Below are 16,574 nucleotides of genomic sequence, written 5' to 3'. Positions count from 1 at the left end.
CATGCAGTTCTAGGCCAAATGCTCTTTGGATAGTACGTTTGGCCATCATTCTTTTCCTCAACCTTTGCTTTACCTAGAGAGTCAATGGCCTACTTCCTTATTCTGCCTGACAAAGAACTATGCTTTTTGTTGGCTTATTCTAATTATTTATTTTCATATGCCTGTATTTCCCTGTGCTCCCAACTATTAATAGTCTGGTCCCATCAGTAAACCACTTATGATTATTATCATCATTTCAATTTCTATCCCCCACTTTCTCCCAAAGAAGCCAAGGGCAGCAAACAAAATGGCAAAACAGTATAGTTTTTGAAAAATAAAAACAAAAATTCTGAAAATGGTTTCCAAGTGCTCTTAGAGGGGGGATTTATCCAAATCTCGTGTATATCTTGCAGACCATGGTGTGTTCTTGTTTTCGTTAATCAGTAAGTGCTGTAGCTCAGTGTAGTGGCAGAGCATCTGTTTTGCATGTAGAAGATCCTGAGTTCAATCCCCAGCATCTCCAGGCAGGTCTGGGAATTTGTTCTAGTCTGAAATGATGGAGAGCTGTCAGTGTGGACAATGCTGAGCTAGAGAGCCCAATGGTCTGACTCGGTATGAAGCAGCTTCCTGATCTCCTAAGGCTGCATATGAATATCTATGGCTGGAGTGAGGAATGTCTATGGCCTTCAGCCCCCCCTCTCTCTGTGTGTGGTCCTGAACCCTCCCCAAACCATGCACCCCCAAGTGCTATTCTGTGACCTCCTACTATGTGCTTTTGCCTAGTCAGAATGTGTCATTGAACTGCAGGAATGCCTTTTGCATTTGTGGCTAGAGAGACACATAAGAGGAGCGTAGAAATCTGACTTTTGCATAGCTTGCATGTAACCCACTGTGCGAAGATGACACATCTCCTGGCCCTCTTTTGCCCCTGGCCCTGCCAACTATTAACATAATTGGCCCTTGGGAGGTTGCTTGGCAAGGGAATGGGTCCCTCTGGCTGAAGAAGCGTGCCCCTCTCTAACCTAAGGGGGTGGTAGTTGACAGCTCTTTCTCTTGGGTGTAGGTTCCACCAGCTTCAGCGCTCAAGTCTGAAAAAGCAGGTGCAGTTTTCTATAGTTTCATGCTGCAAAAGGGCAAGTGCACAGCTTTCAGATAACTCTTAGTTGTTGAAGGGAAGCAAAAGGATCCTAAAGTAACTGCTTGCTATTGATGTTGCCAGCTCTCAGGTATCATACAACTGCATTTTGCACAGCATGCAATTAAGATACTAGCAGCTTGAATAAGAGATGTATTTTCCCCTGAGGTCCAAAAAATTACGGTTTGGAGTGCTCAAAAAAATGGGATATTCATGCTGTGAAGGGAAAGACCCTTGAACCCCCTACAACAAATTGCTGTGTTTACTGTTTAGGGGGGGGGGCTCATCGGCTAAGGCTGTTGTGATGCGCCCTCCCTTGTTTGCATTGAATAAAATAAAATAATTTCCTGAAGGGTTGTTCAAGGGCACCTGCAAGAGCTGGATAGAGAAAAAGGCAATTTATATGGGGAGAGCCCTCCCTTCCCTGTGAATCCTTTAAGGGATTAACTATGGTAGGTTGGGATTAAATTACTATACTTGGTCATTAGGATCCTGTAGGGTTGCATTGCTATGCTTGCCTTTGATGGCGGTTCTCTGTTTTGCCTCCCATTGTAAAAAGCAGCAGCCCCCAGTGGCTGGGAATTTGCAAGGGAAGGGTCTTTTACCTGCCAGGACATGGCCAGAAGGGCTTCCTGGGAGTCTTTGGTAAAGGCTCTAAAAACCCCTTCTTTAAAACAAGGGTATACATACAAGCACTTCAGAGCATGAGCAGAGTGTCTTTCCATCCCTACTCTTGAGGCAGGAGGACAGGCTATTGGCTCATGTGTGCACTTTATACTTTGGAGGGGAGTTGGGCTCTTCTTTTGCTAGAGGCATTTGAGCAGAGGCTGGACAGCCACTTGTCAGGGGTGCTGCAGCATCCTCCTCTATGGGAGGCCTTCCACTGGGCAATGGATTGAAGTAGATGACCTCTGGAGGTGCCTTCAAGCTCTGTGATTCTCCTGAGTTGCTGCTGTCAGCTGCCCCACATATATATGGCATCCAGGGACCTGAAAATGTGCTCTCTCTCTCCCCCCCCCCCTTGAGCCTTGGTATTCCCTTTTCAAGATACTGATTTCTTGATGTTCCTCTCTATATAAATATAGAGCTCCACTCATGTACAAAATTATCACAGTTTGTTCCTGTGAAGGGGGCTCTGGCTATTTAAGAGCAGCCCCGCTAGATCTCTTCAAAGGTCCACCTAGTCCCTCCCACAGTGCGATCAGAAGGTCAGCAGTTCGAATATGCACAATGGGGTGAGCTCCCGTTGCTCTGTCCCAGCTTCTGTCAACCTAGCAGTTTGAACGCATGCCAGTGCAAGTAGATAAATAGGTACCACTGAAGCGGGAAGGTAAATGGCATTTCCGTGTGCTCTGACACTCGTCACGGTCCTCTGTACTCCAGTAGCGGTTAGTCATGCTGGCCACATGACCTGGAAAGCTGTCTGTGGACAAATGCAGGCTTCTTTGGCCTGAAAAGTGAGATGAGCGCAACACCCCATTGTCGCCATTAACTGGACTTGACTGTCCAGGGGTCCATTACCTTTTTCTCTTACCCACTCCATTCCACAGTGACCAATTGGATGCATTTTGGTTTCTAAGTTGCTTTCTGCATGTGCTTAGAGACACACTTTTTTAAAATGGCACTCTCTGCATGCACCCAGAGGCATCTTTTAAAATACATGGCAACTTTCTGCATGCACTCTCAGAGGCACTCTTTTTTGAAAAGCCACTCTGCATGCTCTCAGGGGCACTTTTTAGTAGCCGCATGCGCTCAGAGGTCCTTTTTTAAAAAAGCCACTCTCTGCATGCTGCTTAGAAACCTCTGTGCCGGAGCTGAGGCTAACCTGGGAGAGGGCGCCCTCGGCTTTTTTGTCCTCCGCAGGGCGGAGCCGGGCGCGGGCCCGCGGGGCGTATCTCCCCACCTCCTGGGCGCACCTGGCCTCTCCATAGGCTGCGGCTGCGGGGCTCCCTCCTCGGCGGGCTGGGCTGGAGGGATGACAAAGCAGCCGTGGCGGCGGCCAGCCCAGCTCAGCCCTCCCCTTCCTTGTCCTCCTCCTCTTCCTCAGGCTGCCCAGCAGCGCCGCTGTTATGGCAACCAGCCCGCCTCGCCGGAGGAGCCGATGATGGAGCAGCGGCCATGGCCCGAGCGGCGGCAGGAGCAGCAGCGGCGGCGGCGGGAACCGAGGGCGGCAGCGGGAGCGGCGCTCGGGCCGCGGTGGCGGCGTCCGAGGAGCGGCCGTCGGGGGAGCCGGCGGAGCTGTCCCTGGAGGAGGTGCTGAAGTCTTACGAGCAGCCCATCAACGAGGAGCAGGCCTGGGCCGTGTGCTTCCAGTGCTGCCGCGGGCTGCTGCAGCCCGGCCCCGTCGAGGAAGGCGCACCCGAGCAGGAGGCGCGCCGCTGGGGGCCCGCTGGGCGCATCCGCGACACCGCCGACATCCGCCTGCACCGGGACGGCGCCGTGTCCGCCTGCGGCGAGTTCGGCGTGAGCGGTGAGTGGGGCGTGAGCCGGGCGGCACAGCACTACGGAGCCGGGCCGAACGACCCACAAGGGCGGCGGCGGGGATGGAGCGAGGAGAGCTCCCCCCCCCCCCGGACTCGGGCAAATCAACCTTCTCGTCGGTTTCTGCAGGGCTGCCAGGGAAAAAGCTTCAGGGACTGCGGCTGAGCGCTCGGCCCCTCCCCCGTCTTCTCAGCCCGCAGGAATTAAGTTTGAGGGCGGGGAGCTTTTAGCTAAGAGCTAAGTGGTTGGGGGGGGGAGCAAAGATGGCCTCTGTGTCCCGCAGTCCCGTAGCCACCCCCCTTCACCTGCTAGTCTCTACCTGAGAGGCTAGTGGGCGGGTGTGTCCAGAGCTCTTGACATAACAGGGGGTGGGGGTGGGGAGGACGATTCCTTGGCAAGGGAAGAGCCAACAACTGAACTGCCGGGCTAATACCCTCCTTTCCTTCCTCTCTCCTTTCCTTTTTTTTTAAAAAAAAGTCTGGAAGTATTCATTGGTGATTTGCTTTTGTGATTCCTGTTTTAGAATCTACTAATATACTAGTGAAGCCCTCCAAGTTCATCTAAGCAGGAAACAAATATATTGGGGGGAATAACTTTTGGTGTGCAGAGGTAGATTTAAAGGTGTTTTGTTTTGTTTTGTTTCCTTTCTGAGCCTGATATGTGTTCCAGAAGTAAACAAAAAGGTGTTATGGTGGGAAGTGAAATCTTGCTTCGGCAAGATAAGGGGCATGTAAAGACTCTCTGTCTTTTTAATAAACAACAACCTGGACTTGTTGTTTCTGAAGGGCAAAAGGTTTTAACAATTGGGTTGGTTCTGAATATCTCAAGGAAAGAACTGGAGGTGAATTGTGGATGGGGCCAGCCTCTCCCCATGTGCTAACTTAAAGCTGTTTTCTTGGAGCCTGAAAGCAGCCTGTTCCCAAGTAGACAGAGGGAATCCTAAAGGCATCAATCTGTCAGATGTGATGGCATTTGAGGACGCCCTGTTCTGTAGGAGTTGGTCTCTGTGCATTTTGGCCTTTGTGTTCCTGCTGATCCTTGCATATAAACAGACAAAACTTAATTCTTTGGAAAGGAAATTGAGAAGCAGAGAAGAAGTAGTTCAGATTAAGTAAGCTGAAGGGACTGTTTTCTACATGCTTTCACTTCTATGAATCGAATGATTGTGTGTGTGTGTGTGTGTGTGTGGTCTCCACTTGAAGGTGAAAGGCACTTAAACTGCAGGAAAGTAGATACAATATCATCATGCTTTAAATCCAAACCAAACAAGCCTCTTAATGGAAGACCCACCAGGTATGTCGTGACTGCCTTAAGCACTGCAAGGCTGTCCCAGGGCCAGCGCTAACATGAGGGAAGATGAAGCAACTACCTCAGGTGGCAAATGCTATGGAGTGGGTGGGGAGTGGACAGAACTGTGTGTGCCCTTACAGCCTGCTTAAACTAACCTGCTGCCTTTGAGTGCAATTGTGGAAATCTAAGAAAGCTGGCAGTCTGGTTGACTTTTGTACGCAGGGGCGAGGAGGTGCAGTCATGGCCATCTCAGGCAGCAAAACGTCTTGGACCGCCCACACGTTGCTGTAGAAGAACAACTTCTTTTTTTCTTTTTAAAAGTTTTAACACACTTTTATTCGGAAATTAAAGCTATACGTATTGTGATAACATGCCTTAATATAGCAGCTTTTTAACAAATCCTTATCCAAATTAATTATATAATTTTATTATGTGTTACCCAACCTATTTGGATGCTTTTCTTTTAAAGCAAATCTCTTCCCTGCCCCACCCCTCCCCCACTTGCCTGCTGTCACGCAAGTCCAAAGTCTAAGCTTCCCCGTGCACCTGCAAACTGGGTGGGGATCCTGGATTGTAGTAAGTCCTGGATTATCTTTCATGTGTGAGCAAAGAGATCAAAGTATCTCCCAAGGACACATTTCACATCCTTGGTATGTTTATGATGTGTGTAATTACACCAACGGCCAACACAAATCTGCTGCAATTTGCTGAGTGCTCTCATGTGCTAGCATAAACACAAGCCATCCAGTGCTTGAGAAACACTGCTTGCCTTCATCGTTTAGTACATCCATGCAAGGCAGGTGTAGATGTTTAAGAGCTATAGATTCCGCCTTCTTATCTGTCTCCAAGGTAGGGAAGTGTTCTGGCCCCAAGGGGTGAGCCAGGCCCTGTGTGGCCTCAGGGACATCAATGTTTGGGTGCTTAGCACCTCACAGTCACCAGCCACATGGCAGGTGATGAGAGAATTGTGTATTGAATCACTGCAAAGCTGCTCCCTTTGTGTCTTCTCTGAAATGTAGCAGAGGAGACATTCCCACCAGCGATGCACATAACTAATGCACGCACACATTCTTTTTTATGCCCTTGCATGCATCTCAAGGCTTGGGGCAGGCAGGAAGAGCTGCAGAAGACATTGTACCTGGAAACCCACTGAAGGGTTTTGGGAATCAAATGCGAAAGCTACAATACGTATAAAGCATCAAAAACGGCACAATATGAAAGCTATTAGCAGAACTAAAATAGACAGGATGTGTGTGACATGAAAGCAGCATGAAAGGAAATTAAAAACCCCAGGGGGAAAGAGGGGGGGGCTTTGACTGGCAGCACTGAAATGACATCAGTGAAGCATGTGGAGAGCATTGCGCACAGTCAGGAGGCCACCAGCAAGAAGGCCCTTTCCCCTGCATCCTGTTGACACACCCTGAAGGGGCAGCCAAAGGACAGAGCCTCTGCTGAAGATCTTAGAGTGGGGTATCTAGTGTAGTGTCCTCCAGATGTCATGGGACTTAAACTCCAAGCAGCCAGCATGACCAATGATCAGAGCTGATGGGAGCTGTAGTCCAACATCTGGAGGACCACAGGTTCCCAATTTCTGTCTTGGAGTATGGGCAGGCTGGTGTTGAGATGAGGTTTTAGACTACAACTCCCATCACAACTCCCTTTTGTGTGTGACTTTCCTGTTGTGCAGCTGAAGAAATAACAATGAGGATGTGCCTACATGTGAAGGATTGAGATGTTCTCAACTTCAAAGCCACTGTCCTGTTGTCTAAATTTGACAGCCTTATTGTCCTAATCTTCATATATCTGAATCAGTTTGGGACGCAGGTGCCGTTGTGGGTTAAACCACAGAGCCTAGGGCTTGCTGATCAGAAGGTTGGCGGTTCAAATCCCCGTGACAGGGTGAGCTCCCGTTGCTCGGTCCCTGCTTCTGCCCACCTAGCAGTTCAAAAGCACATCAAAGTGCAAGTAGATAAATAGGTACCACTCCGGCGGGAAGGTAAACGGTGTTTCCATGCGCTGCTCTGGTTCTCCAGAAAGCGGCTTAGTCATGCTGGCCACATGACCAGGAAGCTGTAGACCAGCTCCCTCGGCCAGTAAAACGGGATGAGCACCGCAAACCCAGAGTCGTCCACGACTGGACCTAATGGTCAGGGGAATGCAGCGCATGGAAGGAAAGGGGGAAAGTGTTGCCTTAACCCTCAACCTGTGATCAGGTGCATGCTCTAGTTATCTCTAGCTTGGACTACTGCAATGCGCTATACATGGGGCTACCTTTGAAGGTGACCTGGAAACTACAGCTAATCCAGAATGGGCAGCTAAATTGGTGACTGGGAGCAGCCGAGACCATATAACACCGGTCTTAAAGGATCTACATTGGCTCCCAGTACGTTTCCAAGCACAGTTCAAAGTGTTTTTGCAGACCTTGAAAGCCCTAAACGGCCACAGCCCAGTATACCTGAAGGAGCGTCTCCACCCCCATCATTCAGCCCGGACACTGAAGTCCAGCGCTGAGGGCCTTCTGGTGGTTCCCTCACTGTGAGAAGCAAAGCTACAGGGAACCAGGCAGAGAGCCTTCTCGGTAGCGGCGCCCGCCCTGTGGAACGCCCTCCCATCAGATGTCAAAGAGATAAACAACTACCTGACATTTAGAAAACATCTGAAGGCAGCCCTATTTAGGGAAGTTTTTAATGTGTGACATTTTAATGTGTTTTTAATCTTTGTTGGAAGCCGCCCAGAGTGGCTGGGGAGACCCAGCCAGATGGGCGGGGTACAAATAATAAATTATTATTATTATTATTATTATTATTATTATTATTATTATTATTATTATTTACCTTTACTTTACCAATCCTCACTGAAATCCTTTCCATTGTGCTCATCCCCCAGAAAGCACTTCACAATCCCACATGTTTTGACATCTCTCTGGTGTCTGCAAAGGCAGGTAGCAATTCTATTTCAAAATTCTAACTCTTTCCTGCTCATCCCAAGAGAATGAAATACTGGAAGGAATGCATGGGGAAGGTAATTGTTTTCTGTTTTGATGTTCTTTGTCATGTATGAAAACTCTTAAAGAATAAGAGATGCCTGGAGGGACAAAGCAGAATGGAACCTTTTGCCTTTGTCCTTGCGGGGGCTGCAGCCGGTTGCGTTGGAGTCTTTGCAGGAGTAGCTATTGCTGATCTGCTTGTTCTGATAATATTTACTTAGAAGCATTGCACAGAGTGCCTTAAAAACTGGTCTGCCCGGTTCTGGGCTATACATAGCCTAGGCTATGATTGTTAGCAGCAACTTAAAGGGCCACTGACTTCTTGACCTTCAACCAATGATGCAAAGCGAAGGTGACTCTTTTGGTGCATTTAAATAATTCCAGCCCAAGAGCTCTCTCTCTCTGCCCCCAGGCACCACTGATGTTTTAGTGGGGAGGAGGCCAAGAATTGCATCAGTTTAATGGCCCCTGAAGGAACACGGTGATGAACAGTAGCAGTATATAGCAAGGAGTCTTTGCTGCAGTAGAGAGAAGCTCAGTTCCTATCATGTTCCTTTCCAGCATCCATGGTATCCTGAAAACCTTCCTTTATATAGCTAGGGGTGCTTCCAGAAGGACACTTCTTAAAAATCATATATGGGAAGTTCAGATCTGATTTCTGAGTCACACATTACTTCCCACAATTTCCCATCCACACTAGAGCTTGATGGGATGTATCTGTGCTGAGCTGCTTTGCTCCTCCTCTCTGCCATGCCTCCCCTCCCCTCCTCTACCTTTTCTGTTCTGAACATAAGAAGGGCCTGCTGGATCAGATCAGGGGCCCATCTAGTCCAGCATCCTGTTCTCACAGTAGCCAACCTGATGCCTGCAGAAAACCTGCAAGCAGGATCTGAGCAAAAGAGCACCTTCCCCTCCTGTGGTTTTTAGCAACTGTTACATAAACAAAGGCAGAGCATAAACATCCTGGCTAGTATCCTCTGATAACCCTCTCCTCCATGAATTTGTCTAATACTATTTGAGAGCCATTCAAGCTGGTGGACAACATCACTGCCTCTTGTGGGAGCAAGTTCCATAGTTTTAACTATGCACAGCATGAATAAGTCCTGACTCTTTTGGGCATACCTGCAGGTATTTTTGCATCTGTGTGCACTTCTAAAAAAAAACAACCCACTGGAAGTCTGCAAGACCAAATGTAACCAGCCTTTAGTTATCACGCTTAACAATAGATAAAATGCAGACTTGTGCTTTTGAGGAGGGTGCAACTTTTCCCATTACTGTATTTAAAAAATAATCTTAATGGTGAACCCTTGCACAAGAACAATGTTTAGCTGTATCAATCTGCAGTTTGATTTGGTGAAGGTTGCTGGGTAGCAATATAAAATAATAATAATACCCAATAGGCCTCTGTAACCATTAACAACACAACCACCTGCTTTCCTCAGCCGACCCCAAAACAGAGCAGCAATTAAATACTGGAATGAAGAGTCTTGTGCAAGACCAGCACATAATTTTGTGAAGTGTTCTTGATGTGTGGCACTTTCTGCTGCAATCCCCAGCATGTTCTGTGTGGAGATACTGAGAGAGCAGTTCCTCTGAAATCCAGAGGATTTCCTGTTGAAATCCAGATGTGCTTTCAGTCTGTCTAATGTAGGCATGCCTGCAGATTGTGCTCACGTAAGGAGCAAATGGAAATAGGGGCATTAGAAAAAGGCTACTCAAAGTGGTGGTCCACAGAATAGTGCCAGTCCATAAGCCATCAGCTGCCAGTCTATGAAAACCTCATCACAGCTCAAGTTGGGTGAGATGCCCCTGGGACCAATATGGTGTTGGTTCCTGACACATTGTGGTGGGGGGTAGGAATTGCTGGTCTGCCACATCAGATAGTTTGAGAAGCAAGACTAAACTCTGTTACAAATGACTGGGTTGGTTCCCCACCCCTTATCTTTTCCCCCTTTGTCCACCAGAGACTTCTGTAAAGCTCTAAACCTTGCTTATATCTACTTCAACCTAATTTAAATATACTATTTACATACTATCTCCTGCGAACAGAGAAACTGTAGTGACTGAATTTGCATGTTGGGGACATTTTAATGCCAAATGCAAAGAGAAATATTTCCTGCTTAGCCTCTGCAGTTCCTCTTTCAAGGACTGGAGTCAATGGTGAATTGTGATATATGAGAGATACTAGGAACTGAGAGAGGGGCAAATCCATTCACCAGCTGACTTTGTGCCCCTTTTACAAGGATGCAAATCTGAGCTGCTGCTACTTTATTCCTTTGTGTGTCTGGGGTTTTTTTTTAGTTCTTATGCCACAGAATTGCTGCGTGGTGCTGCCTACGGAAAAGTTTAGGAGATGCTTTAATTTCTCTGAAATGTCTCGGAGTTGCTGAGAATCTGCTGAGTCTGTTAGACTGTGCTTTGCTGATGCGGCTGCCCTAGCAAGTTATGCCTCTTTAACAGCTTTTGCTCTTGTTGTCATGCTGATAAATGGAAAACAGGACTCTTGCTCCATTCATGTGGCTGTATGAAGCCATGCTCTGCTTTCTTCCAATGCAAGGCAGCCAATCTGGTGCAGCTCCAGATATTTTGGAGTACGATTCCCATAGCCCCAAGGAGGATGGGACCTGTGCAGTCCATATCTGGAGGGCACCATGTTGCCTCCCCCCCCCATCCTAGAGGTAGGAAAACCTTCCCCAGTCTGATAGTCTCCAGGTATTTCAGGCTACAGCTCCCACCTGCCCCAGCCAGAACAACCATTTCTTACTATAATACCTCTTAGCCATGATGCGAGTTGTCCAAAATATTTAGAGGGCACCAGCTTGGGGGAGGTTGTAGTATCTGCAAAATTTTGAGTGCATTGATCGTTGGCTATGGAAGTACTTCTAAACAGAGATGGCTTATTTGAGCCTTCTTTCCCCCAGCACCTCTTGGACAGAGAAATGATGGGAAGGCACTTAAACAGAAATAACAATAGGTTATATTGTTCTGATTTATATCCTTGGACCTTTGCCCATAATATTCCTCAGAGCGGCTCACAATCATTTTCAGTATACAGTAAAAACAACTTTTTGTTGTTGTAAGAAGCGCTGCCACCACTACCACCACCAGAACTACCCTTCCTCCACCACCTGCGACCAAACAAACCCCAAACCAGTCTAAACAGCATTAGGGAGCCCTACAGAAGGCATCCTCGACCTCTGCTTGCTGCACATGCTAAGAGAGAAGGAGAGCTTCATCCCTTCAGTGTCACTGGAGACAAGAGGCACTTGTGTGGGCCAGGCTGACCTCTCTGGAGGGCAGCCTATAAGTGGCTCATTGATTGGGGAAATGGCAGGAAATGGGGGGTCTGAGCTCCCTCGGGTCGCAGGGGGCATGTCAGCAAAGTGGCGCTCAAGCACTGCGGACAATTATAGAAAGTGGAGCAGGGGGAGCCTGGCTTAACTGCTTTATCCCTGTCTGGGAATTAAAACCTGCTCCATTTAGTGCTCTTCCTCCCCCCCCCCAAAAAAATAAGGCTGCGCATTCATAAATGGCAGGTTCTCTGAGGACTATGGTCCCCAAGTGGGTGGATTTAATGGCCTGCCTTTTCAGGGCTAATTTCTGTCTTGCCAAAGATGCACTTGGAAAAGCCCTTTCTGCCCCAGAGAGCCTTTTAGTTGCCTTTTTGACTGTTGGTGCACCAGCTGCCATGTGTCTTTTTTCTGTTTTGTTTCTTTTCCAAACTCCCACCACTTGCGCATTTTTGCTTCTTCCCCTCCCACCTCTTGATATTTGGAGTTCACAGCCTGTCCCTTGCAGAAGTGGAGGAGGCTGCTGCTGCTGTTCTTTTAATGTTCACAGGCAAACCCTGATTGTTCATGTTTCATGTATGCACTTGAGCCTGATCTACAGGTGCAGCAGACAGAGGCTTTCAGCCATGCAGACTTCCACCACCCCTTCTTTACCAGTGTGGCTCTCCATGATGATTCACTGCCAGCCAGCCAGGATTGAAGAAGGCAATACTTAAATGGCACATTTGGGCTTGGAGAAGCAGTAGTGTGTGCTTGTGTAAAAAACAGAAAATCATCATTGGTACAATGACAAGCCATAATTATCCCTGACCATGGATGGTAAAGCAAGAATAAACGGGGTTTGCAATTATTATAATACCTTTATTTATACCCCACCTTTTTCCCTGACAGGGACTCAGGGCAGCTTACAAATAACATACTGGTAGAAACAGCTAAAAACATAGCAGGGTGAGAGAGTCATTAAAAACATTTGAACACCAATAGAATAAAAACTATATATAAACATAAAAGATCTAAAGGAACAGGAAAAGGGAGGGTTTTTTCTCCTGTCTGACCAATGAAAAGAGACTTGGGGAGGAAACTGATGAGATCTCAAGTCCCCAGAAAAATAGCCACTGGAAGTTAGTTTTTGTTTTAAAGAGATTGGGGAGAGGAAGAAGCATTACTGGGCAGTTAGTTGGCTTGGATAGGGTTTCCCAGTCTTTAATCAGCTTGGCTTGGGACAGAGAAACTGCAGCCGTGGGGAAAGGCGAATACTACTCGTAGCCCTCTGACCATAAGAGATGTGAGTGTTTTTATGTCAGTGTGGTTCAGTCTGGCCTGCATCAAGTACAGTGTTGCATGCATTATGCTGACTGGGCTTTCTGTGAGCACCCCAGTGCTGTAGCTGAGCCAGCCATTCATTTTATTTGAGAGAACTGTGGCTTTGGCACCACCTCCCTTAATGCATTGAAGTATTAACCTCTTACCCTTGGTCTTGGTTCTTAAGCTGTCCTGTAGGCATCATTGGACAGTGTCTACAGCACCCTTTGAATTTCTGTCTTGTCTGTAGTAGCAGGGAATATGGGCTCCTGCTTTGATAAGGGAAGGAGGCTGGGCTGGAATCCAACAAAGGTGCACAGGTGAATCTAGGTCCTTTGAGTCTGGCCTGGCTCTTGTGGTTGGGAAGAGCGTGTGTACAACAAGGTGATATAGCAACCACAACTTGACAATATGAGATATGGTTCCAAAAGGCAGCAATCTTAATGGTGTCGTTTTCCTCTTGCAGAACTCCCATTGACCTTGACGCCCTCTGCTGAAGCACAGGTATGTTGATTCTCTCCTAGGAAATGAGGGGTCACTGAAACTTGCCCCCGAAAGCCAGCATTATTGGATCATTCTGGTGACCTGCTAAAAAGCCTTTTTCTCAGCATGTGGGTGAAGTCATTCTGCCTTCAGCCAGTTGGAGGACCGCATAGATTTTAAGTGATCAGTGCAGAAAACCTCAGACTGCTAAGAATATAAGAGCTTTGGAGCTGGATCAGGCGAAAGACCCCACCTTCTGGTATTATGAGAGAGGGAGAAATGTGTCTTCTGCAGGCCATGCATTTTCTTTAAAAGCTCCTATCATGCCTTTCCAACTTTATGTGAATGAAAGCGCTTTGCAGTGGTGCAAACAGAACCCTTCTGATTCTGAGTGATTTCTGTGTGTCCTTCTCCTGAGAAGACCTTTGGGAGAGGCTCTTTCCACTCTCTTCCTCCCCCCCACTTCCCAAACTCAAAGCAGCTGCAGCTCCACCATCAGCCCATCTCTCCTGGGTGCCTGTCGCCTTGGTAGCTAAGCCCAGGGACCGGTGCTCAAGCAATGAATAATTCACAAATGCTGAAGCATAACTATATTTAATGAGCTGTCCCAGGCCAAATCAAGTCCCTCCTTGATCCCATTAGAAGTGGCCAAAATGGTAGCTGGGAAGACAGGGGTAGTTTGGCTTGAACCAAAAGCAGCCAGGAAAGGAGATCCTTTGGCAAGTGCCATGCACCTGCTGGATCTGGTTTGGAGATCTTACAAGGGTGGAGTTTAGGCCCTTTTTATCTCTTTGCACACCCTGAACATGTGTGTCTCCCTCTCCCTCTTTCCCCAAGTCCTCCTCTTGGCCTCCATGGCTCAGCTTGACATGACAGTGTCTTTGTTTTTCTCCTATCAATGTACACCTCCTCCCTCTATGCCTGCCCACCCCCACCCCCCACTCAACTTTCCCACAGGGGAAGGAAGCCAGCTAACAGTGCAGCTTCTGTTTCTGCTCGGAGGCTCTTGGCTTTTCACATCAACCCTGTTCCCTGTGGGGGGCTCATGTTCCCCTTGACTTCTAGATAATGGAGCCCTGGTGTTCATGGTGCAGAGAGCAAGGAAAACAGGAGGGGGAGCAAAATGCACACCTTTCTTTGGGAAATAAAATGAATTGTTTTTAAAAATCATTTAAGGATATCCCCAATAATACCAACAGTAAGAACAAGAACAGTATACAACACAATACCTGCAACTAAGTGTTGCAGTATATCCTCCCTCTCAAAAGGAGTGCTCCTGTTCAGAGTTTCAGCCACTCCTCCATCCCACCCTCCAGTCTCTGGCTGTCACTCATACTGCCCTTATGCAGCTGCTGGGGGGGGAGAGGATGTTCCTCCCTCTTCTTAGGGCAGAGGTGCTAACTTGAATAAAAAATTGCTGGGGAGGGCAGGTAAGCCCCCCCCCCCTGCATAATTGATCACATGATATGGCACACACTCACCATTCGAATGGCAATGCCCATCAACTTTGCACAGGGCCCAGGGCCCTCAAATTTTTATTGGGGTGTGTATGAAAGGACCTTGATCCCTAGGAGTTGGCTCCTATGTCTTAGGATATTCTTTTTCAAATCTTTGCAAACCTCAGGGCTTCCTGCAAGCATGCAGATACTTTCCTGTTGTTGCTCAGTGGCTCCCTTTTGCCTACAGTCCTGTCGACACAGCACCTACGTTTGCTGTTAGAAGGGGCATTCCAGAAGGCTCTTTCTTTCTTTCTTTCTTTCTTTCTTTCTTTCTTTCTTTCTTTCTTTCTTTCCTGTAGATTTTAACTCCATTTCTCAAAAGTGCCAATGATACAAATCTGGTGAGTTATCCCTGGGAAAGTGTTGAACAGGACACGAGAAGAAAGAGGTATCCACAGTCTTAAATAATAGCAGCTCTTCTCTCTCTCCTCCTGCCTGTTCCAGCCGAGGCTTTGAACCTCTGCCTCTCTTCCTCAGCCTTGAAAGTGAGGTTCCCATAAGAACAAAATAAGAGCTCTGCTGCTGGATCAGGCCAATGGCCCATTTGGTCCAGCATCCCTGTTCTCCCAGTGGCCAACCAGATGCTTGTGTGAAATCTGCAACCCGGACCTGAGTGCAGCAGCCCTCTTCCTTACTAGTGATTCCCAGCAACGGGTACACAGGGCCTTACTGACTCCCACAATGGAGGAAGGACATTGCTACATGTAGCCACATCTTCCATTGATTTGTCTAATCCGCTATGAAAGCCATTCAAGTTGGTGGCCATCACTTAATCTTGTATCCTAATGGCACAATCTCACGCAAACAACCCCTTTGCCTTAACCACCTGTGTCCATTTGCTTGCAGATGGTGCAATCGCTTGGCTTTGCGATCTACCGAGCGCTGGACTGGGGTCTGGATGAGAATGAGGAACGAGAGCTCAGCCCTGAACTGGAGCGACTTATTGACTTGATGGCCAACAGCGATTCAGAGGACAGTGGCTGTGCCACGGCAGACGAAGGCTATGGCGGGCAGGAGGAGGAAGAGGAGGCCGTGGCAGAGGGCACCCTGAGGGCCGTGTCCACCTTCAGCCAAGCCATGCGGCTATGTGCTATGCGCCTCACCCAGCCCCAGGAAGCTGAGGCCCACTACCAGGCTGTCTGCAGAGCCCTCTTCCTGGAGACGGTTGAACTGAAGGCTTTTCTGGCCAAGATTCGTGATGCCAAGGAGGTGAGCATTGCAAGTGGGCTGTGTTACTCTTGCCACATGGGCATTGATGGGAGGGCATTCATTGCAGCATCAGTGCTGCTTGGCCCCAAGAAGGAGCATGCGTATGCTCATGATATATTGTCTGCTTGCTAGGGGTGTCAGAGATTTCTGTTGGAAACAGAAACAGGAGTGGAAATGGCTGGTGTTCTCTTGTTCGTCCCATGCCCGGAATGGAAATCAATCTATTGCATAGAGTCTATGTTCACTACCGGCATTTCCAGTCCACAAATGATGCATAGTCGATTACTCTCCCGCACCCCAATTTACATTGCATTTCTTTTGCACTGAGATGAATGGGCTGGAATAATGTGACTACTACAGAGCTTATATATTTTATGTAATTAATTACATAATTTACACAAACCCGCTACCACCAACAGTGAAACCCATAATGCCGTTTTCGGTGGAAAACAAACTGCAGCAGAAAGGAAGCAGTGCTGCTTGTGAGGACATAGCCCTCTTGCATCCCTACTATTCACATGGCAGCTTGGAGAGTTACACAATGACATGCCTCTGCCTGCAAGGAACTAACAGTTTTTAAAATGCAGTGGGGAAAACAGAGAAAGGGAGAGTCAAGGGAGGAAAGGAAGATTTGTGGCAAACGGCAAACTACAAGCCTTTAGCTTGATTGGAGTTAAGGACATGCTCCATACAGGACAGCATTGCAGCTTTGTTGGAAGATGCACGTCATGCATGACAGCGTCGCTGCTTTTTGCCTGAAGCTGCAACATGGATAAGCTTCCTACAGAGCAGCTAGAGGAAGGATAAGGATGCTCCAAACCCTGCACCCACCTGTATCTGCAAAGCCGTGACCTTGTTGCTCTGGGAAGGGGAGGCATAAATTGTCTGCAGAGCTGCGGCTGTTGTTAAAGAGGCTGTTT

General features: G+C 47.9%; 1 protein-coding gene across 2 annotated transcripts in view; it reads left to right on the top strand.

Annotated features, from left to right (window-relative positions):
• The first annotated feature begins 3,093 nt into the window (after nt 1–3,093).
• The window catches only part of SPIRE2 (spire type actin nucleation factor 2), a 28,873-nt gene continuing 15,392 nt past the window's right edge, over nt 3,094–16,574 (top strand). For both annotated transcript variants that reach the window (XM_035119857.2, XM_035119858.2), the window contains exons 1-3: nt 3,094–3,584; nt 12,930–12,967; nt 15,292–15,654. In XM_035119857.2, the coding sequence (XP_034975748.2) occupies nt 3,233–3,584; nt 12,930–12,967; nt 15,292–15,654 (753 nt within the window). In that variant the 5' untranslated portion in view covers nt 3,094–3,232. The remainder of the gene's footprint in view (nt 3,585–12,929; nt 12,968–15,291; nt 15,655–16,574) is intronic.

This window comes from Zootoca vivipara, chromosome 6 (genome assembly GCF_963506605.1).
Source record: "Zootoca vivipara chromosome 6, rZooViv1.1, whole genome shotgun sequence".
Lineage (NCBI taxonomy): Eukaryota > Metazoa > Chordata > Lepidosauria > Squamata > Lacertidae > Zootoca > Zootoca vivipara.
This window is presented reverse-complemented; position numbering and strand designations above follow the sequence as displayed.